This window comes from Ambystoma mexicanum, chromosome 13, assembly GCF_040938575.1.
Source record: "Ambystoma mexicanum isolate Mex_15411 chromosome 13, UKY_AmexF1_1, whole genome shotgun sequence".
Lineage (NCBI taxonomy): Eukaryota > Metazoa > Chordata > Amphibia > Caudata > Ambystomatidae > Ambystoma > Ambystoma mexicanum.
This window is the reverse complement of record NC_090938.1, coordinates 313,377,607-313,405,151: the sequence shown is the minus strand read 5'-3', so window position 1 is coordinate 313,405,151 and position 27,545 is coordinate 313,377,607. Positions and strand designations below refer to the sequence as shown.

The window sequence follows — 27,545 nt, the reverse complement described above, 5'->3', positions numbered from 1 at the left end:
ATCGGTTTATTCAAGCGCTCCAAACATTCTTGTCATACCAGCTGTCTCCAGATACTCTCCCTCACATCAGGGAGTCATTTAACGCTCCTGATGGCAGGATTTTAGGGGCTTCTTGCAGAGCTCAAGGCAGTCACATCTGCACAGTTCGAAGCCTAGCCATGCTCCCAGAACATAAAGCTTTTTGACCTATGCCCACCACACGGACACCGCTCTGAATAGCAGAAGTAGTCACCAGGCTTGTTGTTGAATTAACCCCAGGAACCCTCAGTCCCCCCTTTTCCAGTGAGATCATATCACTCAAATGCTTAGGATGATCCACCTAGAGGATAGTCCCGAGAGGATAGCTCAGCGGCAACAGGCTCGCCTTGGAAGCAAGATGACAGAGCAACACAGGTTCGATCTCCGGGTCTGCGCTTAGAAACCTCTGGGTATTAAGCGCGTTATAAATAGCCTATCATATCATATAGCATAGAGAGGGTCCGTTTCATTACAGCCCTGGCTTTTCAACCAATACCTGCCAACTCTCGCTCACTGCATTGCCATTTTCTGCTCAAATTTCCAATGCTATGCTGATGACATTCAACTAATTTTCCGGCTGCCCTAGGCCACCTCCTCTCCCATCTCTGACTGCCTAACTGCCATTCAAGATTGGTGTGCGGCCAATGATCTTTGTCTGAACGCCAGCAAGACCGAGATCCTCCTCATCGGCACACCATCTCCACCCCTTTTCCCTCACACTCTGGCCGGCCTCCCTTGGCCCTCGTCCCACCCCTACCTGCGAGGCTAAGAACCTTGGGGTCATCTTTAACTCCACAGTTTCCTTCTCGGCCCATATCTCTGAGGTCTCTAAAAAGTAAAACTTCCTACTGCACCTCCTCAGAGGTATTCTTCCTTTCCTCTCCTTCCCTCAGAGGTTCACTGTCTCCCAAGCTCTGCTTCTCTCTAGGTTGGACGATTGTAACATCCTCTTTCTAAATCTACATGCCTCTACTTTCCTCCCTCTACAACTTATCCAGAACAGGAATGCGAGACTTGTCCTTGGCCTCAAGACCTGGGATCGTATCTCTCCAACTCTGAAATTTCTCCATTGGCTCCCAGTGGATGCAAGGATTAAATTTAAAACACTCTGCAATGTCCACAAGGCTTTCTGTGGCCTGGGTCCAAAATACCTTCCGCTATCCCTCCGCAAATACCTCCCCTCTCGAGCTCTTCGCTCCTCTAACTCTAACTCCCTCTGGGTCAATCATTTTTCAAAGAAATGAGCTGGGGGTAGATCTCTATCTTCGGCTGGGGCCTCCCTCTGGAACAGCCTCCCTGCCACTCTAAACCTTGAGGCGAACCATCTCCGGTTCCGGAAGCACCTCAAAACCTTCCTCTTTGCTTCTGCCTTTGCTCCCCTTCTCCCCGGCTGATCTGCTCTCTTTTGGCACTGTGCACCTGCCTACCCTCTGTCCCCTGGGCCCAGGTACCTGCTCACCCTGCCACCTTCCTGCACTGCCTCCTGGCCACCCCTTGCACTGGGGACTGTATCTGTACCCATACAGACCCCCCCATTTTTCTTTTTTTCTGCACTCATTCAGACTTACCCAGTCTGCTGCCTTAAACACAGCACTGCCACTTGCTGGCTGCACTACCACTGTTTATTACCTCCATTTTCTATTTATTTGTATTTATTTTATTTATCTGCGCTCCTCTGCTCTGCACTTTCCACTCTCCCCCTTCTATGCACTTTTTCCCTTTTCCCTTTCCCATGCACTTGCGCGTTCTCAATGTCACCGGGCCTAGTAGGAGCGCTTTTATGTTGTGCTGTGTTCTCCCCTGTTCCCCTTCCTTGCCTAGTCACGCTCTGAAACACTTGTGTATGAGCGTGATACAAATAAAATATATCATAGCCCTACCCACACGGGTTCTAGAGAAACCCACAAAGAGTGGGGTCTCCCCTCCCGATGTCTCTCGTACAAGAGCCATACTAGCTGAGAGCCTTCCAAGGTTCCAGTCAGGGAAACCGCCTAAAAATGATGAGAAAAAACCAACAAGATGGATCTTTTGTGAAAGATGGAAATTGATAAACTTAGGCAGAAAGATAGGTCTGACCTGAAGTGCTAACTTTTCCTTCAAGAAAACAAGTTAAGAAGGCTTAACATACTGTCTTATGCACCCTCACCTGCCTAGCAGAAGTGACAGCAACCAGGAACATCAGATTCAGGGCAAGCAAGCTCAAAAAACATGAATGTCAAGACTCAAACAGAGTCACCATAAGTAATGGAAGAAAAAGGTTCAAGCCCCACAGGCAGCATAAAACTAGCAACGGGAAGATGGTTAGGTAGTCTTGGTATAAAATGCATGGTACTGGGGCTAGAACAAGTCCTGCTCAGGGTTCTGTTTAAAGACCGATGTAGCAGCATTCACAGTGCCAAGCTGAAGGCCCGCCAGGGCCAATGAAAGCAGAATCTCCAGCACAGCAGAGGAAAGACAGATCAAAGAATCCATACTTTGCTTAAAGCACCACGTCGAAAGTTTATGCCTCCTGCATGCATAGATGGTCTTAAATGGTGGCCCCCCTGAATAAAGGAGTGCATTGAGGATGCCATTAGACACTTCTTATGCTCAGCCTTTCAGGAACAAAGAATAAAGTTTGAGGTTGCAGAGTCTTCAATGGGGGACCGGCCCCTGAATGGGAGAGCCGGTTCAGCCTCGCTACTAAGGACAGATGAACATGTCTAGTAGTTCCTGGTACCATGTTCACCAATCCCAGTTTGGCGCTATCAGGATTGTACTGGACCTATACTTTCGCAGTCTGCTGAGAAATAGCTGATAACAGTAATGAGTGAAGGCATATAGTGCCAACTGAAGTTCCACTTGAAAATAACTGGCTCATAGTCCTCCCCGCTGAGGATATTCATTGGAGGAAAAGTTGCACTTTCTGTTTACACTGGAGTCAAAGAGATTAACAAGAGGTTCGTCAAAGTATGACGATCTTGTCCAGAACTTCCTGACAGACTATCAACTCATGGAAGGTGGGTGTCTGCCTGCTAGGGCATCTGCCACCATGTTCTCTGTTCCTGCAAGATGGGCAGAAGCACACTGCTTTCTAGAGCCACTGTGTTATCACTTGCCTGAATAGAGGCGGCAATCGCACCACATCTTGCTTTTTGAGGTAGTGCATGATCACCATGTTTGTCAAAATGAGGACAATTATACCTCGGATAGAAGGAAGGAAGGCCACCAGCGCCAGCCCGATTTCCCACAGTTCCAGTAGAAGTATCCTCAAGCCTTGACTCAGATAACAAAGCCCACTCAGCCTCATCATCAGATCTAAATTAGTCCCCTAACCTTTCAAGGAGGCAACCGTGATTGGGGCTAAAGTTGACAAAGAGGCACCTGCTTTAGCAGGGTTAGACTGGGGCATAATATTATCCAGAACCAATGAAAAAGTGTCCCACAGTTGCAAATGGCAATTCATTCCTTTTGTGACAGATTCTTTGAATAGTACTCAAGGGGGAGTTTTTTGATAAAATGTAATGCACATTTTGCAATTTAAACAATATTTATTCAGCAACAATGGTCAAAACTACGATCTGCATTGTCAAGTAACTCATCAAACTGGCCCACATTGCCCAAAATAAAACTGTCACACACAAGCACTTCTTGTTTTTGGTTCAGGAATTGCCCTGTTGGCTATCGGCCAGTCTGAGTTTGCCCTTTAGAAGGTTTTCCCGCAAAGCCCACCACAGGAGGTCCTTTAACACCCTCTCCGAGACCTGAAGAAGGCTTGATATGTGGCCCTGTAACAGGTATGGTGGGTTAGGAGTCAGACATGCTGAGAAAATGATTAATTACCTTTATTCAACTTAAAAGTAAAAGGCCACACTTTTCCCTATCACTAAAGAGAATACCCTACCTATCTAAGGAAACTAAAGATGCTCGCCAGTAGTCAGGAAGTTCAAAGCAAAAATGTCCTTCGTCCAAATTATCTGACCCTATCAGTATATTTAACTAGTTTAAATAGGTCAAGAGAATGTCTGGTCTTCACCTGGACTTTATCTTCCAATAGGCTGTTTATGTACAGTTTCGCTCTATGGTAGAGCTATGTCTCGATATAATCTCCTTGGACAGTGTTTGAGATCAATTCTGGTAGTTCTTCAAGAATAGTGTCTTGGCTTTTGTATTTTCTGTGGTTCTATATTTACAATAACTTACCTTCAGGTCCTTGTCCCTTCTAAACTCTTTCCTCTATTCAGGCTTTCTGGAGATGGGTTTAACTTGACCCCTTTCTAGGCTTGCTTTGTCATAACTTCTATGTCTTACAATGTCTCTTCTTAGATCTTGTTCATTCAAGTTTGTTATATCCAGACAAACCCCAGGATGAATGTTGTTCCTACAGGCCCATATCATTGATCAACAGCGAAGCGAAAATACTGGCCAAAGTGTTAGCGAATAGACTCCAAACGGTCATCACGCCGCTGATCCACCCGGACCAGTGCAGCTTTATGCCCCAAAGATCAACAAGAATGAACATTTGCAGACTGCATCTGGCACTAGCAAGAGCAATCCGCAGCATTGTTAGCCATAACTTTGAAAAAGCCTTTGATTCAGTGTATTGGGAGGCTTTATGGACAATCATGGGAAGAATGACCTTCGGTGAACCATTCATAAAATGGGTCCAGCTTCTATACAACAACCCGCTGGCAGAGGTGAGAGTGAATGGTTGGCTCTCGCGCACCTTTCAATTGGGGAAAGGTACCAGGCAAGGCTGTCGCCTCTGGGCAATGTTGTTCGCCCTAATAATTGAACCACTGGCAGTCATTCTACGAGATGCAACCACATGGACAGGTTTCCGCTGGAACTCGGAATGGGAAGATCGGATATCCCTATATGCGGATGACCTCCTGATATATCTAGGTGATCCAGCAATCTCTGGCCCCATGAAATCCTAATAAAGTACAGAGTCTTTAGTGGTCTCAGGGTGAACTGGCCCACATCTGTGCTCTTCCCAGTGAAGGGTGTGAACTGCATACCACCACAGGGCTCCCCATACCAAATCGAACTTATACAATTCCGGTATCTAGGCATCATAATCACCAATACACTCGATACTTACACATCGCAAAATCTATACCCTCTAGTTAAGAAATATGCACAAGATGTGATCCACTGGGAAGCATTACCGCTGACACTACTAGGCAGAGCAGCGCTCTTCAAGATGTTGGCTTTACCCCGGTTCTTGTACATCCTTCAAAACGCCCCTCGCCACATCCCTGCGGAGGAATTTCGTAAAATAGACAAAACAACACGCAAACTGCTGTGGGGAGGGAAACACCCGAGGATAGCTTTTAAAACCCTCCAACGATCAATCTGGGAGGGGGGTATAGGCCTCCCTAACATCCAAGTCTACTACTGGGCGACCCAAATGGCGACAGTAAACGACATACTCCATGGCAATCCCAAACTCCCTCACATATAGGCGGAAATAGCTGCACGACACGACATGTCCCCGATCGAAAGCCTTTACAGAAAGAAATGTCACCCTCCTGAATGCTCGATAGTGGCACAGACTGCCCAAATCTGGAAAGAAGCACACAAACATATTGGTTGGGATAATAGAATCACCCCAGTCCAGCCCATCCAGAATAACGCCCACCTCACAGGCTTTAGTCAACTCCCCAAATGGCCTAGCTGGACAGCAGCCGGTATATAAACTTTACAACAAATATATGTGAACAACCAGCTTATACCATTTGCTGAGATCTCTGTTACGTATGGCCTCCCAGCCGCCGAGAGCTATCACTACGGACAGCTGCATCGCAGACTCTCAGTACAAAGGGACCAAATGATAGACATGCCGGAATGCACACAGATAGAAAGAAATATAGTCATAGATAGTGTAGACAACAAAGTCACATCCACCATGTATAATGCCATCACCTCGTTTGCCACGCCAGACTGTCAGGCCTGAAGCTGAAATGGGAAAGAGATGTAGGCCCAATACTACCCGAAGAATGGATTTCAACCCTAATGTTTCCTAGAGATACTGCAATCTCGGCCAGAATCAGGCTTATTCAACTGAAGATCCTCCACAGGATATACTACCCACGAGTAGAACTGTACAATTAGGGGAAAACGTCTGACCCCAACTGCCTACGCTGTAAACAGGAAGGGACCTTTTACCACATCCTATGGCAATGCACGCATATGCAGCAATTTTGGCGACAATGCAGTGAAAGACTCTCGAGAGTCATGGGCCGTCCGATACCAACTGACCCCAAACTTCTCCTGGGGATCGAGGAGGAAGGAGATCTGTCTCGTTTTGAAAAACTGCTACTCTCAACGTCTACAGGAATTGCCAAAAGAAACATTGCACAACTGTGGGGGTCAGAAACAACCCCAAATTATGACCAGTGGACTACTGACGTAGATGCCATCATCCTAATGGAACGCCGAATATACCAAGCATGTGGCTGCCCATGCAAGGCAGATAAAATATGGGGGAAATGGGAACAAATATCATGATCATACAGAGACTGTCCGAATGTACTTTAACGTGTACCCTCGCCATCACTCCAGGACACAATATAACTACCTGTTGACACACGGTCATGAAAAGCAAGAATGTGCCGTAGCTGGCCTCGTACATGTATACTCCCTTCTCACGTATATACATATATATACGCACATAGCCTTTGTACACAATGCTCTTTCATATGTATGCACAGTTATTTGTTTGGATATTGAATGTTTTGAATGTATGAACAAAACCCAATAAAATTTGTTATTAAAAAAAAAAGTTTGTTATATCCGGTTTCTCATTACATATTCTTATGTTAGACCTGTACCAGCCTTCAATTCTGAGGTCATAGGGTTTCTTCCCTTCCTCCCTGGAAACTTGTTTCCAGTCTCTGCTCGTTTCCCACGTGGGTTGCTTGAACCCCTGTTACAAGCTTCTCAATTCTTTTCTTAAGTGGTTTCTCTTTTGGTATCACTACTCGTTACTGGCTTACAATTCCAATTGCAAAGTCTTAGTGTTAGTTTCTTGTTCTTATGACTGGGTTAGTTTCTCGACTTGCATAATAACCCTCTTTCCTGACCGGGTTAATTGTAACTTTTTCGTGACTCAAATTATGCAGTCTTAATTTTATTTTCTCTGCCTTAGGACTGGGAAGAGTTTCTTCGGGTTTATAACAATAGCCAGGCGGCCTCCTGCTTCTCCCGGTTCCCTGGTACCCCTATCTTTGCCAGGGATTACGACAGAGCTCGGCTCTTGCTCTGGTGTTCTTTCTCATTCCTCTTGCTTGTCTGATTCCTGTTCCCGATTCATCGGATAACTGCTCTGCAATTGCGCTGCGGGTCGGAAACTTTCCTTGCTCCCAGCACCGGTGGTCTCAGTTGTTCTTTGGGCATCCTACCTAACACACTTGTCTGTGGACACACCACCACTGGATAGCTCGTTCCTCTCTTCCCGGTGCCTTTCTCGCATCGATATACGCCGGGCATCCAGTGTGTCGTACAGGTGTTCTCTGCCTCGTTGAAAGTTGCGGGCTTTGGGACTTGCCTTCACTCCACCTCCACAAGGCGGCGTGATGTCAGGGGGCTTCCCCTGTGCACCAGGCGGTTTTCCTTCTCTCTGACTGGTCCCAGTTAGGTATCCATCTGTTTTTAAAGTGACATCTTCCTTTTCTCTTGCAAACAGATTTCTTTTTGCATTGCCTTTACCCAACTGTACAGATGCCACTTTAGTAGTTCCAACAGATAATGCCATGTATGCGGCTGGGGAGTTCCTCAAAGGAACGGGAGTCCTTGTCCCAAATGGGAAGTCTCCCCCGGTGAGGTTCGACTTGTCTCGACCTCTTGGGAGGGTCTTGCAGAACGGGGCTACATTCCACTACCCACACCGTGGGGGTGGGGGAGAGGTGCACCCTCCTTGGAGAGAAGGTACGTATATCTGCAAATCATCACACATGCCAATGAGAGGTGGCAGTAATGTGAGGCGGATAACTGCTTGTGTGTTTCTCAGAATTAAAGGTTTTACTGATTGAAAAAGATGCAAATATATCCTTGCTAAACCTTCTCTATCAGTGAGGACCCTACCTAGTCTAGGGACTAAGGGAATCACTCCTAACAGAAACAAATTGGCACTCAAACTAAAACAACAAAACATGTCAAGTAAACAATCAACAACAAACTAAATGAATAACAAACAACCAGTAATTCACCTGCCCTGGGTAAATCCCTTGCCAATGATTTTTCTACATCAATTTCCCCAAATGTTCAAATAGAAAAGCAAAGTCTTGAACCAGTTCTTGTAAGTTCCAAAGGAAATACAAATTCACCAAACAAAAAATCCACTGGTAACAGTCCTCCAGCTTTCAGTTAAAAAGATCCCCTTCCAATTTCAGCCAAGGAAATAGCCCCAATGGTAATCCTGGATGTCTTCCATCCAAGAATGCTTTGCCACAGTTCAGAGAATATATTGGTTACTTCTTTTACAATTCTACAAGGGTTCATGCCCTCTGTAGTATCTGGTATCATTGTCAGGATGCTTCTTCTTGGGTGGCTGTTCTGTTCTAAACAACCACCCTTAATACTACTTTTACTGTGGAAACAGATTCCTTAGTTCCACAGTATGCCATTACTTCAAACAACTTCAATGTGACATCAACTGACAGTGTTATACACAACCACAGCTCTGGTACTTCTGCTTCAAAAATTCATTGAAAAAACAACGGTCAGTAAAACGACATAGAAACAATATGATACAAAGTCCATTAGCTGACCGTTGTTATGATCCAACGTCCATTAGCTGACAGTAGTTTTTTCGATGGAATTGTTATTGAACAAATTCCATTGAAAAAACTCATTGAAATATAAACGGGCGTGTAAGGGATTAAAAGAAGGCGGGAGGAGGGTCAGGGTGGGTTAATAACATAGGGAAATGGGAGCTTTGGGGGAACCCCCAAATAAAAAAAAATATTTCAGTGAGTTTTATCGATGCATTTTCTTCAGTAAAAAATCCATCCAAAAAACGAGTGGTGGTAAAACGACATAGAACCAAGAATAGTTAGGCAAGACAGGACATTTCGACCTCTGCAGGTAGGCAAGGCACTCTTCTTTCCTATGCTCAAAGAAAAGGGCAGCCTCTTTGCCTCTTCAGTGTGCCTTACTGCCACCAGGGTAAACTGCCTCTCGGCTTCCAGACTGACGGTCCCCCCACTTCAACAGTCTCAGCATTACAGCTCATTTGTTTGTATCTTCTTACAAGCACACAGCTCCCTTCCCCAGCTTTGTAAAAACCTTCTTGATACCAGTAGCAATCGTAAAGCTGTGTTGCCACACTTCCAACTTCAGATAATGTCTCACTTGTGTCAAAGGATACTGGACCTTTAACAACTTCCCCTGTTGGGTGGATTTTTGTAAACAGGGCATTATTCACTATAGAAAGGGTTCGCCTCTTGGCTTGGGTAATGCTTGTTCTTATTAATATAACACGGTCTGCAGTGAATGAATATTTGTTCTTAAAGTTGCAAGGTTCAGTCGTCAAAGGAAAACATTTTTTAGGTATACATGTCCACTCCTTAAGGTAGATCTTCAACCTCAATTGTCTGTAAGGGTATGTATTCCCAGATATTAACACAGAGACACTTTCTACTCCGGACGAGAATCTCAATAGGTCACATACAACCTTCCTTTGATGCTGTAAGAACTTGTAATAAATGTGAAAGTCAACTTCAGAGTTTTTTGAAAACATTACCCCTTTATTTGGAGACACGCGACCATTTCAGTGACATTTAAAAGTTCAACAGTGGAAAATGAAAGGCTTTTCTTCATACGCGAGCACTATAGCTTTTACTAGAAGTGTGCGTGATACATTCCTTCACAACAAACAATTTATACTCACTTCTACTCTTACGCAAGCCACTTTAGAGCTGTCGACAGATACCAGCAAGGGTTTAAGAGTGAACCTGGGCGCCAAGCTTTACTCACTGGCTACAGGAACACTGCGGTTGCGGGCTGCTTCAACTTCCCGACTTCTGCTTCTTCTACTACAGCTTTAGGCACACTTGGGACCCAGACCCCTCTGCAACACGGTTGTCTCTGGTCCAGCCATGCCAACTGGGAGTCTGCTGCACTCCACTGTCCCTCGTCTTGCTTCTTGCTATGTGCCTCGGGCTTCAGCACAGTCATTGTTCTACAATTACAGACACTAGGCGCGCAGCTGGGAAAACCTTCATTCTAAGCACGTCTCTCTCAGTGCAGCGACGGCAAGGCAGGGTTTGTGAACACAGGACCCTCTCACATCATGCAGGTGAAATCTGACAGAGGGGCTATACATTTTTTTTAGGAAGATCTGGTAGAGAAGGCAACACTTTCACTATTCCTTGTAGAGTAAGCCTTGATATTGAGGGGGACATACGATTGTTGGGATAAAAAAGATGATTTCTTTTGGTACAAAACTGTTGGGTGTTACAACCTTATGGTTTACTATCACCATTTTAACAGGCGGTTGAGAGATATTAAAATGGCATAAGCCATAACCTATTCTGGCATAGTGGTAAGAATATTCCCTTCAGAGGAAAAATACTGTGTCTCATCCGATGTAATCTCCTCACTACCCTGAGCCATGTCTCCTCCCAGAGTACACCATCCCCAGGGTTGGGATCAGGAAGCATCTGCCCTCCCCATACCACCTGGAAGAGACTTTAGGCAAACACTGGAGCTGTCTCATTCACAACCAGGCTTTGGGTACCATCGAGAAGCAGAGTCTGGCACTACACTCTCAGACCTGAAGAAATTCACCTTTGGTTTGATGTTTTGCACTCAATCTTCGTGAGGAAAGGCCCTTCCCAAGAGAGTGTCACGGACGGCCCCCACGAATTAGAGCAACAGGAAAACAAAATGTAGGACGATTTACAGTTCGGGGTGCAGCCCAAGTTGAGAGTGTTGAGATTACGCCGGACACCGGTAAATTAACAAAAGGTACTTTATTTAAGTAACAGAGGAGCGAGCAACAGGCGCTGGGCCCAGCTCAGCCCCAACAGCAGTGTGGTTCCAGAACTCCAGTTAGTTCTGGAACACAAACAAAAACTAAACAGCAACATCAAAACATGTATCAACTCAACACCCAAGTTGAGCAGCACATAACTGGTGTTTTGTATGTGTGATCTCACCTGGTCTGGGATTCAGGCTTGAATGAGACAATTGTTCAGGTAGTGGAAAGTGGTAAAGTCACTTCCTGCTGAAACATGCGGCCACCACAGACCCGCAGGGCTGAGGAAAGGCCAAACAGCAGGACTTCGAAATGTTTATGGGTGTTTCCACCAACAGATCAGAGGCACTTCCTGTGCTTCGGGTGAATCACATTGTAGTAGGTATACTGAAAGTTCAGCAATGCGAGTAGTACAGCTGGAGAGACTAGATAGAGACCAAGGTAACTATCTTGAATTTGCCCATGCGCAGGAATATTTCAGGAGATGCAGTACCATGATGGGACGCATGCCGTTGTCCTTCGATACCAGAAAGCGCACAGAGTACAAGTCCTTTCAGAGCTCCTAGGAAGGCAATAGCCCAATGGCTCTCGTTGCCAAACAGTGATGAATTTCCTCCAAGAGAAGAGAGTATCTTTCTTATATGACCTGGTTAACCTTTTTAGCTAATCACTTGATTATTTTATTGTGTAATCACTCCAGATACAAACTTAAATAATAAGCTTTAAGATGTTCTTACTTCCTACAGCTAATATGTATGGCCTTAATCATAATGATTAATCATTAGGGTGGGAGGATAGCTCAGGGGCAGCGTGTTTGTCTTGGAAGTAAGACAACGCAGAACACCGTTTTGAAATCCAGTCCCACACTTAAACACTGGTCTCCGGTATTTAAGCAAGTAATAAAAGTTCATTAATTGTAAATGTATTTCCTCGAATACCTTTTCTGAAGTAACTTTCTTAATTGAAACTGTAAAAGCTGCTAAGGTAGCAAGCAATTCAGCACAGGCAGCAGATGGGTCGCATGATACAGATATTTTAGGGCAAGGAATAGAGCAGGTGAACATGGAAAATGACAGCAATGTGTGTCTGTGTGATCGAAGAGAGCAATTCTGTTCATCTTTGGTCAGAAGCCCTCCAGAAAGTATTAATCACTTGATCAAGCCAATGAAGACATCTACGTTGACTATGGACTTATCAATCTAACTTGAACAGGAAAGGGGAGGGAAGGGAGGCCTCCTCTTAGGAACTGTATTCAGTTTCGAGTCACAAAGTTGCTTTTTTTTTGTTATGGGGTCCTGACTGTTAGAAAGGCATAGTATCAACAGTAAGACAAACACAAGTGACCACAGTTCAAGGGTGTTCATTCAACTTAACAGGTTTGAAAAACGTCCATCTAATGCTAAATCTACAGATGGGAGCAAGCTCTGAACCAAACCTATTGCCAATCCTTAACTCTAAATACAAATAGTTTGGTAAACAATGTGTGCACAAAGTGTTAGGATGTTCAGGCCATTGGCCTCCCTTCCCCACGTTTTCAGCACGGGATAAGGTGGGGCTCTCGAGCTTAGCACAGTCTCTGGAGTTTCTAGCATAATGATACAGTTCAAACATAAGCATCAGGGCCTTCCGTGCCCAAGTCTCTTCGCCTCTCAAAGTCTCTTGCATCAGAGGGTCTGAGGTATCCAACAAACAATAAGTTCCCTTCTTTTTTAAGGTTCTCACAAGTACTCAATTTCTCAGGCGATTCACTATTCACCTCGAACCCACCTCATCCAGGCTCAGATCTGCTTTATACAATGTTCACAGAATAGGATATTCTTTCTCGGGTGGCACACGGTTCACCCCGGATCCCCTTCAGCCGGGCTTAGATCTCTTTTAACACAATTAGTCTCCCTTCACTGGGTTCAGACCAATTTCAGTTTCAATTGTAATTCTTAACACAAACTTGCTTTAACCAAAAGCTTTTAGCTGATCTCCCCCCGCCGGCCTCAGACCAACTTCATATATATATACTTTTTCATCAAATATGAAAGACTTTCGAATGTGCACAGGATTTCACTTGACCCGTTGCAGGACCACTTCAAATTCACAATTTCTTGATCACTTTCACAATTGCCATTTTTCAGCAAGATACCTAACAGACATTCAATTGAGTAACCACGTGGTACCGGACCACTCTACGGTATTGTATCTTGGCTTCAAAGTTCACTCACTCCTCTTCTGTTTAATTCGCGTTCCTTGCCACATACGCTTCATACACTGTTCTCTTCAGCTTTCACTATACAATGTTGCAGCTTGCAACCTTGGCTTCAACACAGACCGGTCTGGTATCAGTCTCTCCCACTCACCGGCTGCGCAGACTTCATGGGGGCTGCTTTGTTGTAGGAGCCAAGGACAGTATCACAGTGGCAAACGATTCTCCCTGCCTTGACTATCGACACGAAAGAGCCCCGGGTATCTCCGACACACAATGCAGGAATCATCAGCTTTGATTTCTGGTCTTAAATTTCCTATCCATCCTGCCGCTTATTTATCTTATTTATTCTACTATCCCATGTACTGCACTTTCCCCTCTCCCATGTACTGCACTTCCCCTCGCACTTTTTCCTTTCCCCCTTCCAATGCACTTGCACGATCTGAATGACATCTGGCCTAGTAGGATCGTTGTCCGTCTTCCCTCTGTTCCCCCTCCCTTGCCTCGTCGCGCCTTGAAACACTTGTGTATAGGCACGTTACAAATGCCATTTCATATCATTCTCGGAGGCTCATGAAAGTAACAGTCTTTCGATGAAAAGATCAAGGGCACTTCCCTCCTTTCAATCCTTTTCAGTTTTGCCGTCTTTCGCCTTGTATTAAACTGTCATCTTCGAACTGCTGCTGCTTTGTGTTCTTTGCCTCGCTCAGAGTGTGCTTTCATGCTTTGCCTTTTATCCGTGTGGGGAAGTGTGATGAAGGCAGGTGTGTGCAATGACATTGGGACATGTCAGGTATACAGCTCGGGTGTTAGCCTGTTTTCTCCCACAGTGAGCTGTCCGTAAGAGTGATCGTGTTGGGAAAGGAGGGGGCAGGGGAGTTGACTTCCAAAGTATCCTACCTGGTAGGTAGGGGTAAAGGTGTTAGAGGGAAGGGGAGACCGCGTCACGCCATCCTATTTCCCACTTCAACTCCCCGAAGGCCCCTCACCCAGGTGATCCTCCCGCACTGGTCCACCCCCAGGAACTGGATCCAAAAGTGATGGCCGTGTCCTGGCCACCTGGATGACAGGCCCTCAGGAACTAGCAGGTGAGACACCTTCAGGTTTCTCATATGACCTATATAGGAGAAGCTATGGTGGGATCGACAGTGTTAGTTAATAGACAAGTGAACATGTAGCTCTGTAGATTTGTTTGCAAGGCAATAAAGCAGGCTTTGCTACGAACCGAAAATGATGGTGCAAACTGACAACATGTATTCCAGTTTTACACCAGTGTTGTCCTTGTATCCCTTTAGTATCTTCCCAGGTCCAACTGCATTAATATGTGGTTCAACATTTGCCTATTAACGATTCTGAACTCTGAATCCTTAGGGCTCAAAAATTGAAACAGTTAAGACCTTGAGGTACACATATATAGTAACTACTAGCCTCAAGGAGCAGGCCACCTGGCGCCGTACACCACTAGTAAGCAACCGCTGCCACCCCCCTCCATTGCCTCCTCATTATTATTATTATATTATTATTATATCAAATACAAAGGTCAGACACCTCATTGAGAAAAGGTTATTGGCATAGATGGACAAAAAGAAGTAGCTTTAAACTCAATAACATGGCTTCCAAATTTAGGCAATCAATCACTTACCTGCTCAGCTGCCAGAAACTCCCCATAGCTGTCCAGGAAGTTGCCCACCAGTACAGAAGCCACAATGGTGAGCCCCTTTCCTGCTTTGAGCTGGGAAGCGAAGGTCAGCAGACGGGGGTGCTTCACATGGAGGTCCTCATCCAGCTTCAGCAGCACCAGGAGCTGTGGCCTGAATAGGTAAGCAGACAATTAAGCAAAGGTCTGATGCTGACAATTCCTGAGGACAGAGATGCTACCTCCACCCTAAAAATCATCAATTCATACAAACACAGTGTACAAATCCTCTGATTTGCTTTATAAAACATCACACGAAAGGGTGCGCCACAAAGATTCTTACTATCCTGCTGGTGATGCAGTCTATGATGTTGCATCATGCCCGAATTATTTTATATTTCAGTAGGGCACCTTTGTAACAATTATCAAGTTCCTTACAATGCTATCCAAGATTACACCCTTCTGCACTGTGCATGACAGCAATAACGTCCATAGTGCACCCCTACAAAGCCAATAGATGCTTGCCTTGGATAGAACATAAGCAGGTAATTGTTAAACAAGATGCAAGTACCTTTCACAGATGCAATACCAATAGGCTGGAAGTTGTGAACGGAACACTTTAGAGTGAATAAGAAGTGCACACTAGACCAAACATTGGTCTGAGATTGGAAAAGTCAAAATGGTTATGTATTTGGCTTCTTGAGCAGATGGATACTGTAAGGAAGGCATGATAGTAAGACAGACACAAGTGATCACAGTTCAAGGGTGTTTATTGAACTTTATGAAGGGTGTGAAAAACACCCATCTAAATCTATGATGGGAGCAAGCTACGACCATCAAATAATAATACAGCCCAGTGAAGTCTAGTCATATGAAAAGGGCCTATACAAAAAAAAAAAAAACTATTGCCAATCCTTACCCGCTATGCTACAAAACAGCGTGGGATAATTTTCACAAAAAGAGAAAAGTGTTCACAAAATGATAAGTTGGGTTGTTTAGGCCGTTGGCCTCCCATCCCCATGTTTTTAGCACAGGACAAGACGGGTCATTCTAGCACAGCACACTCATGAGCTTCTTCAGCACAAGCTCACAGTTCCCAAGTCTCTTTTAGTGCAAGTCTCTTTCATCAGAGGGCCTGATGCACCAAAACAACAAAGAAAAGTTCCTTTCAAATATTCAAGTCGGGCGCTTTACTCTTCGCCCGGGATCCCCCTCAGCCGGGCTCAGATTCACAATTAGTCTCCCTCAGCCAGGTTCAGACCAACTTTAATTTGCAGGCATCCCTCAGTCTGGTTCACAATTGCCACAACAATATCTTCATGGGTGAGTTTACGGTTCACCCCGGATCCCCATCTTCCGGGCTGAGATCCCCTTTTTACCAATTAGTCTCCTTCTTCCGGGCTGGGGTCAATTTCAGTTTGTTGCCAATCAAAGTCTTTTGAATGTGCACAGGATTTAATTTAACCTGCTGCAGGACCACTTTGATTTCACCATTCAATATTTACATGTTCTAGGGGGGTACGGAACAGTGACCTTCGAGTGAGCACCGACATGGTGCCGGCCATTCTGTATCTGGTACTTAACTTTCTTTCATAAAGTTCAATTGCACACAAGTTCTTTGTTCATACAATGTCGCCGTCTGCAACCTTCTGCTATCAATTTATCCCGACTCAGCGGCTGTGCTGTACTCGTTGACGTTGCTTTGCTGTCGGAGTCAAGGACAGTACCAGGGTGGCAATCGCTTCTCCACGCCTTGGATATCAATGCAGGAGGGCCCTGTGTGCCTTTGACACACGCTACACCATTCGTCAGCTGTGATTCCTGTTCTTATGTTTCTTTTCCTTGAGGCTTCTTGAAAGTCACGATCTTTTGCGACAAGGGTAACTCCCCCCTTTCTCGTCCTCTCTGGTCTCGCCACATTTCTCCTTGGTTTAAACTGCCATCCCGAAATAGCTGCTTCCTCAAGCGTTTGCCTTTGCTCAGAGTGTGCTTTCGTGCTACGCCTTTTATCCGTGTGGGGAAGTGTGATGGAAGTCAGGTGTGTGTAGTTATCAGTAATTGCCTGACCTTTGCATTTGGACATGTCAGGTATAAGGCTCTGGTGTTAGTCCGCTGTCACACACGATGGACTGTCCATGAGAAAGTGTTTGTGTTGAAGAAGGGGGTGGGAGGGGTGAGTGGATAAGTATCCTACCTGGTAGGATGGGGAAAAGGTGTCATAAGGAAGCGGATACCGTGTGTCACCCTTCAGTGTCCCAATTGCACTCCCTGAATACCCCCATCCTTGCGATCCCTTCCTGTTTTGCCGTCTTTCTTCTCTTGTCCAGCTGCCGTCTCGAAACTGCTGTTTCCTCGTGTGCTTTGCCTCGTTCAGGGTGTGCTCTGCCTTTTAGCCGTGTGGGGAAGCTTAATGGAAGTCAAGTGTGTGTGATGGTCAGTAATTGCCTAACCATTGTATTGGGACACATCAGATATACTGCTCGGGTGTTAGTCTGTTTTCCCCCATAGCGGACTGTCTGTGTGAAAGTGTTTGTGTTGTAAAAGGGAGGGTAGAGTTCCTAGGTATCCTATCTAATAGGATGGGGTAAATGTGTTACAGGGAAGGGGATACTGCGTCTCACCATCCCGGTGTCCCACTCCCCGAAGACCCCTCACCCAGGTGATCCTCCCGCTCTAGTCCACCCCCAGCAACTGGATCCAATAGCGATGGCCGTGTCCTGGCCACCTGGATGACAGATCCCAGTGGACTAGTGGGTGAGACACCTTCAGGTTTCTCACAATACAAATGGTGTGTTTTCACTCTTATTGAATTATGCTGTACATGGTTATGATCTTAAAGGTGGAGTCACCAAGGATATGATGACTGTGTCCCAAATTTGAGACCTAAGTTACAGATTTCTGCAATTTAGTAACACTGTTCTGTGGTTCGTGCCAAATCCATGGGAAATGACTGGGCAAGGTGAACAGAAGGAAGACGAGAGGGAGCAAGAAGTGGATTTACGGATGCCATCCATTTTTATCACGGAAGAGCTCAATCAATTTATTGTAGAGTGATTGGAAAGGTGGTGCTGAGCCAGTATCTTGATGAGTGAGAAACACCTTTCAAACCATTTTGAAGAGTTCACGTGAGGAAAAGGAATGTGAAATCAATGCCTTTTTTCCAATCTTCTGGGCTTATTTATATCTGCTCTTGTTTACGGGTAAGGCATTGCCACAAGGCAGTTTTTGCTTTCCCTGTTTTTTCTCAAGTGCACTTTCTCGCTTTTTGGTCTCACTAAAGTGGCCTGCTCACAATTTATTAAATTAGCAATGTTTTTGAACAGAAAACCTGTTGGTTCAGGGGTAGCTATAAAGCAATTTCAACTGTACCAGAATGAAGGCATGTGCAAAGCTGGATGGGGAAATGTCTGGAAATGCTTGGAAGAAAATCTTGCAGCGAGTGTCCTTAAGATTTCTAAATCTATTGTTGATCAAGTGGGTCCAAATCTCTTTCTGCAAGACTAGTCAAATTGTAAAGCCCTGACCAATTGCTACAACTTCAGTTTCCAGTCCCTATAATGTATTGGATCCTGTAAAAACATGTAAAGCCAAACCGACATTTTCACTGATTCGCAGACAAAAAATAAACATTGAATCCTCCACCAGTGATAAAAGCAAAGCAGCATAAACATCAACTTCCGGGATGCGTGAAGCCATATTAGTCTAGTTTATCCCAAAACAAATGCATCTTCCAGGCTATCCAAAAATTTCCATTCTAGCCAGCCACTTCAGCTTTGCAACAACCTCTTCTTTTTGTTCAGTGGCAAAACAACAGGCAAATAAGGGCTTCCTTCTCTGCAATAGGAGGCTGTGTCAATAACTGTTGTTGAGTCTAAGCCCCATGGACATTCCATCTACTCCCAGTAGTACGATGGTTTATTCAAAATATTTGCCCTCACTTTTCAGCACCATCAAAATCTTCTAATTTAAGTTCTGATCCTATCCCATTCTATCATGCAGGAGTTTCCAGATCAAGTTATCGTTTTATGAAACTGTGTCCCCTTACTATTTCTATTATACATTTATCCATCCTGTTCGGAAAAAGCCATTGCTTGACCCTGGTAACGCCCCTAAATATAGACCGAATTCTATTTTTCCTCATGCATCCAAAATTCTAGAAACCATTGTCACATCACAGATCTAAGACTATCGCCCTCAATAACATCTTGGACAACTTCCAGTCCGGGACTTGGGCAGATCTTTGAACGGAATCAGCTGCACTTCCTGTGTGTGGTATGATAACCTAGCTGTTGCTGAAAAGGCCAAGAACATAGTGATTTTTCTGTTAGATCTCACAATTACCTTTGACACAGAGGACCCCAGGTGGAAGGATTAAGGACAACCGGCCTCAACTGGGTCAATGCCTCCCTGACTGGGAAATCTAAGCAGGTTATCATATATGTGTTTCCCCAACTCCCCAGGCTCTATGTCGTTCCCCGGAGATGGCCTTGATCTCCCCTTTCAGTCTTTCTATTCTTCCTCAGTTTCAAGTTATTCAGCAAATCACTTTCTTCTTTGCTGATGAGAAATGTAACACCTTCAGGGAGTTTGACACCTCTCCCCAAGGGAGAGCCACCTCCTTTGGGTCTAGGAAGGTGAACAAATTCCATTATTTTGATTTTTGTAGGCTGCCTAAAATCGGCTCCAAAAAAATATTTGTTTTTAAAAAAAAGAACAAAATAAAATCGTCTTTGGATCTTTTGATTAGGATACCTATAAAAATCGAAATAAGGACAAAGAACCAATCAAATACACCACAGTAAAAAAAAGGAATTCATATCCATGAAATGGGCCATTGAGACACTCCAGTATTCTCTCTTGGGGAGGCGCTTCACATCGTTGGTTTCTTTCCCTGCAATCATTTTTGTTCCCCACAACTCACTTGCCTGGGCGGTGGTTGTCTCAGGAGGACTTCCTGTCCCGTTCCTTTTCTCTGCCCAAATGTCTGGGCTTGTGGGGGAGTGTATGGTGCCTTGCACTTACATGGCCATGACAGGATGGGGAGGCGACCAATAGAGACAGTGGAGCCGGCGGGGCCGGAGACTGGAGAGCTGCCTAGGCGGGGTACGAGGGAGAGGTTGGAGGTGCTGAATCCTGAGCAGCCCCAGGCAGTTGAGGGACCAAGGCCACCCCAGGTATGACCATCTGGAAGAGAGGCTCAGCGCCAGCCGGCACAGGGAGGGCCAGAGCGGGTGGAAACACTAACTGTTGCAGAGACGATACAGGCGCGGGAGTTGGGGGAAACATTAGAAATCAGTGTTACGATACAACTAACATGGGAATTATCGGTACATACTGGATAGTATCGGCAAATGCGCAATAAGATATAAATACATCCAAAATTTGAAAGACAATTCGATTGTCATTTAGAATAAAAGATTACAAACAACGATGGTTGCAACCACCGTTACATTTCTTTTTAGTGGAACATTACATTAAGTAATAATGCAGTCGAGCCATTCCAAGATGGCCGACCGCATACAGTATCAGGAATCATAAGGGTTTCCATGACAACATATTTCAGTTGATATTAACAACTGTTACACACTATGCACCCTTGCAGTGTCTTTTGCAGGACACACAGTTCAGCAATTCTGGTAAGAACCACGTACGAGGAGTGCATTATGACAGTATGATATCAAAAGACCCACTATGATTCAAACTATATAGCTATGTGATCTCTGACAACTCGAACTGCATCTTTATATAGGGTCTTTGCCACAACGTATCAAATACGAGGAACACCAAGCTTTTACTGTGATAGCTCCCATTTATGAGTGGAATGCAGAACTAAGATATAGGTAATATATTAAGATATTAATATATGTCGAACACGCATTTTCTTGATAATTGGTCATAATAACACACCTGAGTGACATCATACTTATTATAACTTTGCAGATATATCCGCTGTTGTGAGCACCAACAGGTCAGTTTACTAGCAAATTCGCCTCTGTATAAAATATGATCATATGATTTATTACTCTAGCTAATAGAACGGTTTCTGTTTCTCCATTTCTCCTACCAATGCAACGTCATACTACGTACGTATCCATTATGTAATAATGCCATGCGTGACTTTTTTTCTTGTCTTATTTCATACAAATGTGTGATGGCACTTTGCATGCTGTGCACAAAATGCATACTGGTTTTGTAAAAAATGTTTTTGCTATATCTATGTGGTTAATGTAAATGAATACTGACGGCTATGGATAATGATTTGTAATTATCGGTCCTAGCTAGAAGACAGCACTGGCCCCGACAAAGGACATACATGTCTGAAATGCATTGGACCTAACATGCATCTGCTATCCATTGAAGAATATTCAACTTTTCTTAAGACAAATCATTAGAAAATAAAGAACACTGCAGATTTTGACATTCTGAATACTATTTCTTTAAATTATCAAGAACATTACGCACAACTATGTGGTATTCGGGAGTGCAGCCCACACCGCTGGCTTTGTAGCCAAGGACTTTTTTTCATTTGAACTGCGAGTGCTTTTCACGAAGACACCTTTCTAGTGGGTTTGTCACCCCACGAAGAGACGATTGAATTAAATACTTAATTGAAAGTGAATATAAATATAGTCTGTGCACACTCACCACCCTTCAGTCGGAAACACGGCAGTGTCATGGAGACGGTGGATGTTCTTCATAGCAATCAGCAAGTCAAGATCAGGCAGCTGAGGAAAAGACACATGCAGGGCCCGGCGGTATGGAGCCCTGGGTCTCCAAGGGGGACTGAAAGGGGGCGATGCCTCATGTGCAACCTTCTAACAGAAATCAAGGGAAAAGCCAGAATCAGACATGGAGGGTGTGAAACGAGAGGAAGTTGAAAAGACACAATGAGGAAACAGGAGGTGTGTTAAAGGAGGGAAGGAACCTAAAGATTTGGTCATTCTTTTGCCTAGTGCAGGAGGTGGACAGATACAAGGAAAAACCAGAGTGGTGTGCATGGGTGTGTTGTGGAGAAGGAAAAAACCCTGTGAGTGCACTAGTCGAGTCCACTGGAAACCAGTAGCTGAAAAGGAGAAAACCTGTGAAAGAATAGGGGGACCAGTCCCCTAAAAGATACCAGCGGAGACAAACTTGGAAACCCACAGAGCAGAATATTGCAGAAAGGATGTTGAGGATATGACAGCCATGTTAAAAGAAAATAAAGAAGGAATTAACAGAACCCCTTGGTTGCTGTCCTACTTGTCCATGTCCACAACCCTTAAATAAGGAAATACCACCCTCCAGATTTAGAGACTCCCCCCTTCATCCTTAAGTCCCTTGAAGCAGAATGAAGAATGCCTATTCCCTTGCCCACTGTGAAATCCTAAGGGATATTGGAAGCGAGTGGAAGTAGGGGACAACCATTCCACCCGTCCAACCAACCTGTTTTTCGTGTGGGGCGAAGCACATGTTGTCCAGGTTTGCTGCCCAAAGAACCAACAAGAAAAACCAATGGCGTTTGGTTGGTATGAAGCTGAGGAATGGTAAGAATTGGAAAAAAGGGAATTAGGACCATCTTAGGAAACAAATGTCCTCTTATCTAGGACTGGCTCCTTCAAGGCCTGATAATGACTCAAAGCCAATCAGACATGGGCTACTGCCCTGAATAACTCCTGTAGTAAGGAGACTGCTGACAGGTCGGACCTCGTCTACACCAGCATGGCAATGCAGAGGTTTATCCAGAGACTGATGACCTAAGACGTCCGGGGAGATCGATCTCGCCTAAACGTAGCAATAGTGCCGGACTCCCTGAGGAGGCAATTACCAGTACAGACTTTCCTAACTTTCAAGATCTGCATCACGCTTTTCCCCAACGAAGAAAGCCGGACGTCTTACTCCCTGTTGTCCTCCTGGTGAGGAGTTCCCTGAAAAAGAGTTTCCCTCAAAATGGATTTGGCAGGAAAGATTCCTGACCAAGATAACAGCTGTACCAGGAGAGCGCCTTTATCTAACGGTGTGGGTATGTGACGAATGCAGGGAGACCATCATATCTTCCCAAGGAGGAGTCACCCCATTTGGGACTAGGTATTTGTTAGAATGGATTTCTGAACTCTGCTCTGGTGAACAGATGTTCAGGGGGCCACCCTTGTTTAGTGAAACAGGCAACACTTCTGCAAAGGTAGTGTTAGGCAGAATCCTGTGCAGTTCCCTTAGGGACCAGTGCAAAAGATTTAAGACTACAGATGTTTGGCAGTAAACCCACTTGGTAGTAGTCTGTACCACACAGACTCACTTGGTAGCTGTGGCTGAACAGTCAGACTTCCCTCAAGAATAGTTAGGCAGTATGTAGAGTATACACAATAGGTACAGGGATACAGTAGCACAAGCAAACACTGACCAGAGCTTTGGTGTAAAAGTATATAATTATTTATTTAAAGACACACTTGTAAATTACACTAGCACAAAGAGAAAAGTAAATTCAGAACACAGTCACTATTATATATATCCAACCCTCACTACTTATTAGACAAGTCTTAATGAGAAACACCACTTATTTTCAGACTGAGGTGAGCGCTTAACATAAGATGGCACTCTAATAAGTTATTAAAAAGGGAGGGAACAAGGCAGAGTTATGGAAGCACACAAATTTCAATACTTTTAAAAGAACCACAGTAAGACAGAATAGGCAGAGTTCCACTGGAGAGCAAGGAAGTCAATTGCAAGGCCCACTCTTGGAGAGAGCAAGCAGATGGGGTCCAGGTTCACACAGTGGGGTTATGCCCAAAGAGTCTTGTAGATAGTTCGCACACAAAGAACGAAATTAAAGTCAGGCAAAGTTAGCTAGGTTGTCCCAGGCCAGCCCACGTTAGAAAGTCGAGGCTTTACTGTCACCCCGAACGATCTGTCGCAAGGGAAGCCAGGCGGGACACAGTACCTTAAGTGTGAAGGAAGCTCCAGTGGGGGCAGTTGTTCCTGGCAGCGGGTGCAAGTCAGTGTTTCGTCCAGAGGAAGAGGAGGTCTCACCGTGGAGGAAAGATGAAGGTCGTTGCACTGTCAGGGAAGAAACCAGCCGCGGAGTTCTTCGGTTAAAAGGTACTACCCTTCTCTTTGCGGTAGTGGTAAGCTGTGGTATTCCGGTTGCCGGGGTGCTTGGCACGGGCAAGGCGGCCACGAGATGCTCCAGGAAGGTGAAAAGAAGGCAAAACTGGTTATCCCCACCAGTCAAAGGAAGAAGACTCTCCAGACTGGAGATCTCCTCTGTCGTCGGGAAAAGTGGTGAGACGGTTCAGCAGGGCTCCACTGGTGGTGTCGTCATTGCAGGTTGGCTCAGCTTCTCCCCTCCTCAGATTCTTAGGATCTGTGGCGACCTCTGAAGTTCCAGTCCCCAAAGCCCTGCTTTTATGCAGCAAACCCCTATTCGTTCAGCCTAGCTGTCAATCAAACATGCTAAGTGGTGAGCCGGCCGGCTCACCACTTGGGCCAATCACACAAGAGTGCGACTTGAGTTGCCAAAGCAACTCAGTCCAGGGTGCCTAAACCCCCTCCCACATCCCCTGTGGTACCCAGACAGAGTGGCACCACTTTTGGAGGCTTCTGTGGAGAAGCATGCCAAAAAGTGGAACAAAGGGCTCGACTTGGGTTGGAGTCACAGAAGAGAACAGAAACGCCATTTTAGAATCGAGTTCTGGCAAAAAATACCAACCAGTGAATTAATATTAAATAAATAAACCGGTGGTATGTTCGAGTCTATAGGAATTAAATAATTAAAGTTGGTAGCCTCGAACAATGGGAAAATCCCATAGAGATATATTCGCGGTTGAATATAAAAAGTAGTATCCACTGCCACCAGCCAAAACTCGATCAGGGGGGACGGAGATGTGCCCCCTCGAACAACAGACCCCGGGGCAATCGAATTGCCCCGACCAGTACGTCCACAATATGATGGTTTGTACTGGTTTATGTTCATAATTTGGGACTAGTAAAGCCAACGGTGACTTTACATGCCCTGGGAGACAGTAGTCAGTCCCAGGGTATGGAGTCTATGTTGGGGGGTCGCTACGACACCCCCTGGGTTACGGCACGGTGGGTGCCGTGTAACCCACATCAAAAACACATGAAACACTATGGATTAAAAGACCCCATAGCCCATACAACACATGGAAAGACAAAGGAACACCTCAAATCATGTCTAAGAGTGAGAGTAAAAGAGTCTCACTCTTAGCAGGAGAAAGAAAAAAAATAAACCCCAAAAATCCAGCAAAGCTGCTGGGGGACTCACTAGGTTTGGGAAATTAGCCTTTACAGAGAATTCTCCCTAACAGGTAGCCAGGACAATTCAAGGTAGCTTGGAGAGCAGTCAAGGCTAAGTCTCAGGAGTAGCAGAGGGTGATCTGAGGTCTTGGATGAGCACACAGTACTAGGACAAGAATTACACAGTAGTATATCAAAAATATACAATTTATTAGGGCCAGAACAAACACAAGTGAATAATGAAGAACACAGTAATATCACTGCTTAAACACAAAGTATGTAAAATATATGTACAGTCACTTTTCGGTCAATGCAGTAAATTGCAGATTCCTGCCAAAACCTGTAAGGAGGAGAAGCAAACAAATTGTATCACAATGGCCAACTCGAGAAATGGAAATCCCTAACTTAAGAAGTCCAGTCCTACGAAGATTGGAGCCTTGTGCTCAATGTTATGTTCATGCGTAAAATCATTTGTTGATGTGTAAAGCTCACGAAGGACACACTTCAATGGGAAGGAAAAATTAGAAGAGGACACTGAGAAACCCGGAAGGTGAACGGAGGATAGCACAGGGGCAACACGCTGGTCTTGGAAGCAACATATGCAGAGCAACGGAGGTTTGAATCCCGGATCCACGCTTAGGAACCGAACTCACATATGGTATTAAACAGGTTATTAAAAAAAAAAAACTATTAAATTAATAAAATATACCCCAGCGATCTGTCATCCAGGTGACCAGGACACGGCCATCGCTTTTGGATCCAGTTCCTGGGGGTGGACCAGTGCGAGAGGATCACCTTGGTGAGGGGGTCTTTGGGGAGTGGGATAACAGATGGTGAGACGCAGTTTCCCCCTTCTCTGTAACACCTTTTCCCCATCCTACCAGGTAGGATACCTAGGAACTCTACCCTTCCCCCCACCCCTTTTACAACACAAACACGTTCACACGGGCATCCCGCTATGGGAGAAAACAGACTAACACCCGAGCAGTATATCTGACGTGTCCCAATACAATGGTCAGGCCCTTACTGAGGTGAATAGTCCACCTAAGAAATTGTGTACATGTGAAATGCTAAGAAGAAAGGAACTTTAATATTTGTCGCATCAGGACCTCTGAAATAAGAGACTTTGAATGACAAAAAGACTTTGGCTCAGAAGGACATGAATCTGAGCCTTTGAACTGCATCCTCGTGCTAGAGAAGCCAAAGAGTGTGCTAAGCTCGAGTATGCCGCCTTGTCCCATGCTGAAAACGTGGGGATGGGGAGCCAATGGCTCAGATATCCAGACATATCATTTCTTGAACACTTTTCTTTTGCATACATTGTCAGTCAGTCAATATGTTTATTCGGATTCAAAATCCATCAAACACATAAATAACATAACACAATATTAGTTGCAATCAATAAAATCCCTTACCTTACAAATTACAATGCATAAAATATCATTACATAAAAGATCCAATACTGGAAGCAGAGGATAAAATAAAAGATGACATTTGCAACAGCAGCCATCTAGATAACAAGGAGCAGTAATCACAAAACCCCAATTCTACGAAAAAATGATAGAGCAGTACAAATGTCCAGATAAGATCATTCGTCTAAACCCTCCCTGAAGTGCATGGCTCTTTTAAAAAAAAAGAAAGTAATGCCCACGCAGTTAAAACAGAGTCAGCCCTCAGAAGAAACAGGATAGCAGGCCTATGGAAGCGGATATTAGCATCCCTTAGGACTGGCAGTAAGGTTGATCGTCTAATCCTACTGTATGGTATGATATGATATGATATGGCATTTATAACGTGCCTATACACAAGTGTTTCAAGCCGCGACGCGGCAAGGGAGAGGTAACTAAGGGAAGACAGAGACAGCGATCATACTAGGCCAAGTGTCATGAATATCGCGCAAGTGCAGGGGAAGGGGGAAGAGGAAAAGTGCAGAGTGGGAGGGGGGTGGGGACAATGCAATACATCGGGTAATAGAATAAATAAAACAATAAGAGATTTAGGGCCAGCTGGTGGCAAGTGCAAGTGTAAGTGCAGGCATCAGTTATCAAGTGCTGGTGGGGGACTCTAGGAATACAGAAAACACTTCCCAAGTACGGGGGTTGACAGGGAGGCAGTGCAAGTGTGTAGCCGGCGGAGGAGGGGACCTTGGCCCAAGATCAGAGAGTGGCCAGGTAACCAGTACAGTTTCAGCCACGAATTCAGCAGGGGAGAGGAAGAATGTTTTGAGGTGCTTCCGGAATCGGAGATGGTTCTTCTCAAGTTTCAGGGAGGCTGTTCCAGAGGGAGGCCCCACCCGAAGAAAGATCTACCACCCACTCGTTGCTTGGAGAAGCGACTGACCCTGAGGGAGTTGGATGCGGATGAGCGAAGAGCTCGAGACGGAAGGTATTTAGAAAGAGAGAGTTGAAGGTATTGAGGCCCCAGGCCCCAGAAGGCCTTGTAGACAAAGCAGAGGGTTTTGAACTTAATCCTCGCAGCCACTGGGAGCTAGTGCAGAGATTTCA

The 27,545-nt window shown here is 45.0% G+C and overlaps 1 protein-coding gene across 3 annotated transcripts in view; it reads right to left on the bottom strand.

Moving 5' to 3' along the window:
* The window catches only part of SLC12A6 (solute carrier family 12 member 6), a 3,180,404-nt gene that overhangs the window by 742,704 nt on the left and 2,410,155 nt on the right, over positions 1 to 27,545 (bottom strand). For all 3 annotated transcript variants that reach the window (XM_069633764.1, XM_069633765.1, XM_069633766.1), the window contains one exon: positions 14,818 to 14,986. In XM_069633764.1, the coding sequence (XP_069489865.1) occupies positions 14,818 to 14,986 (169 nt within the window). The remainder of the gene's footprint in view (positions 1 to 14,817; positions 14,987 to 27,545) is intronic.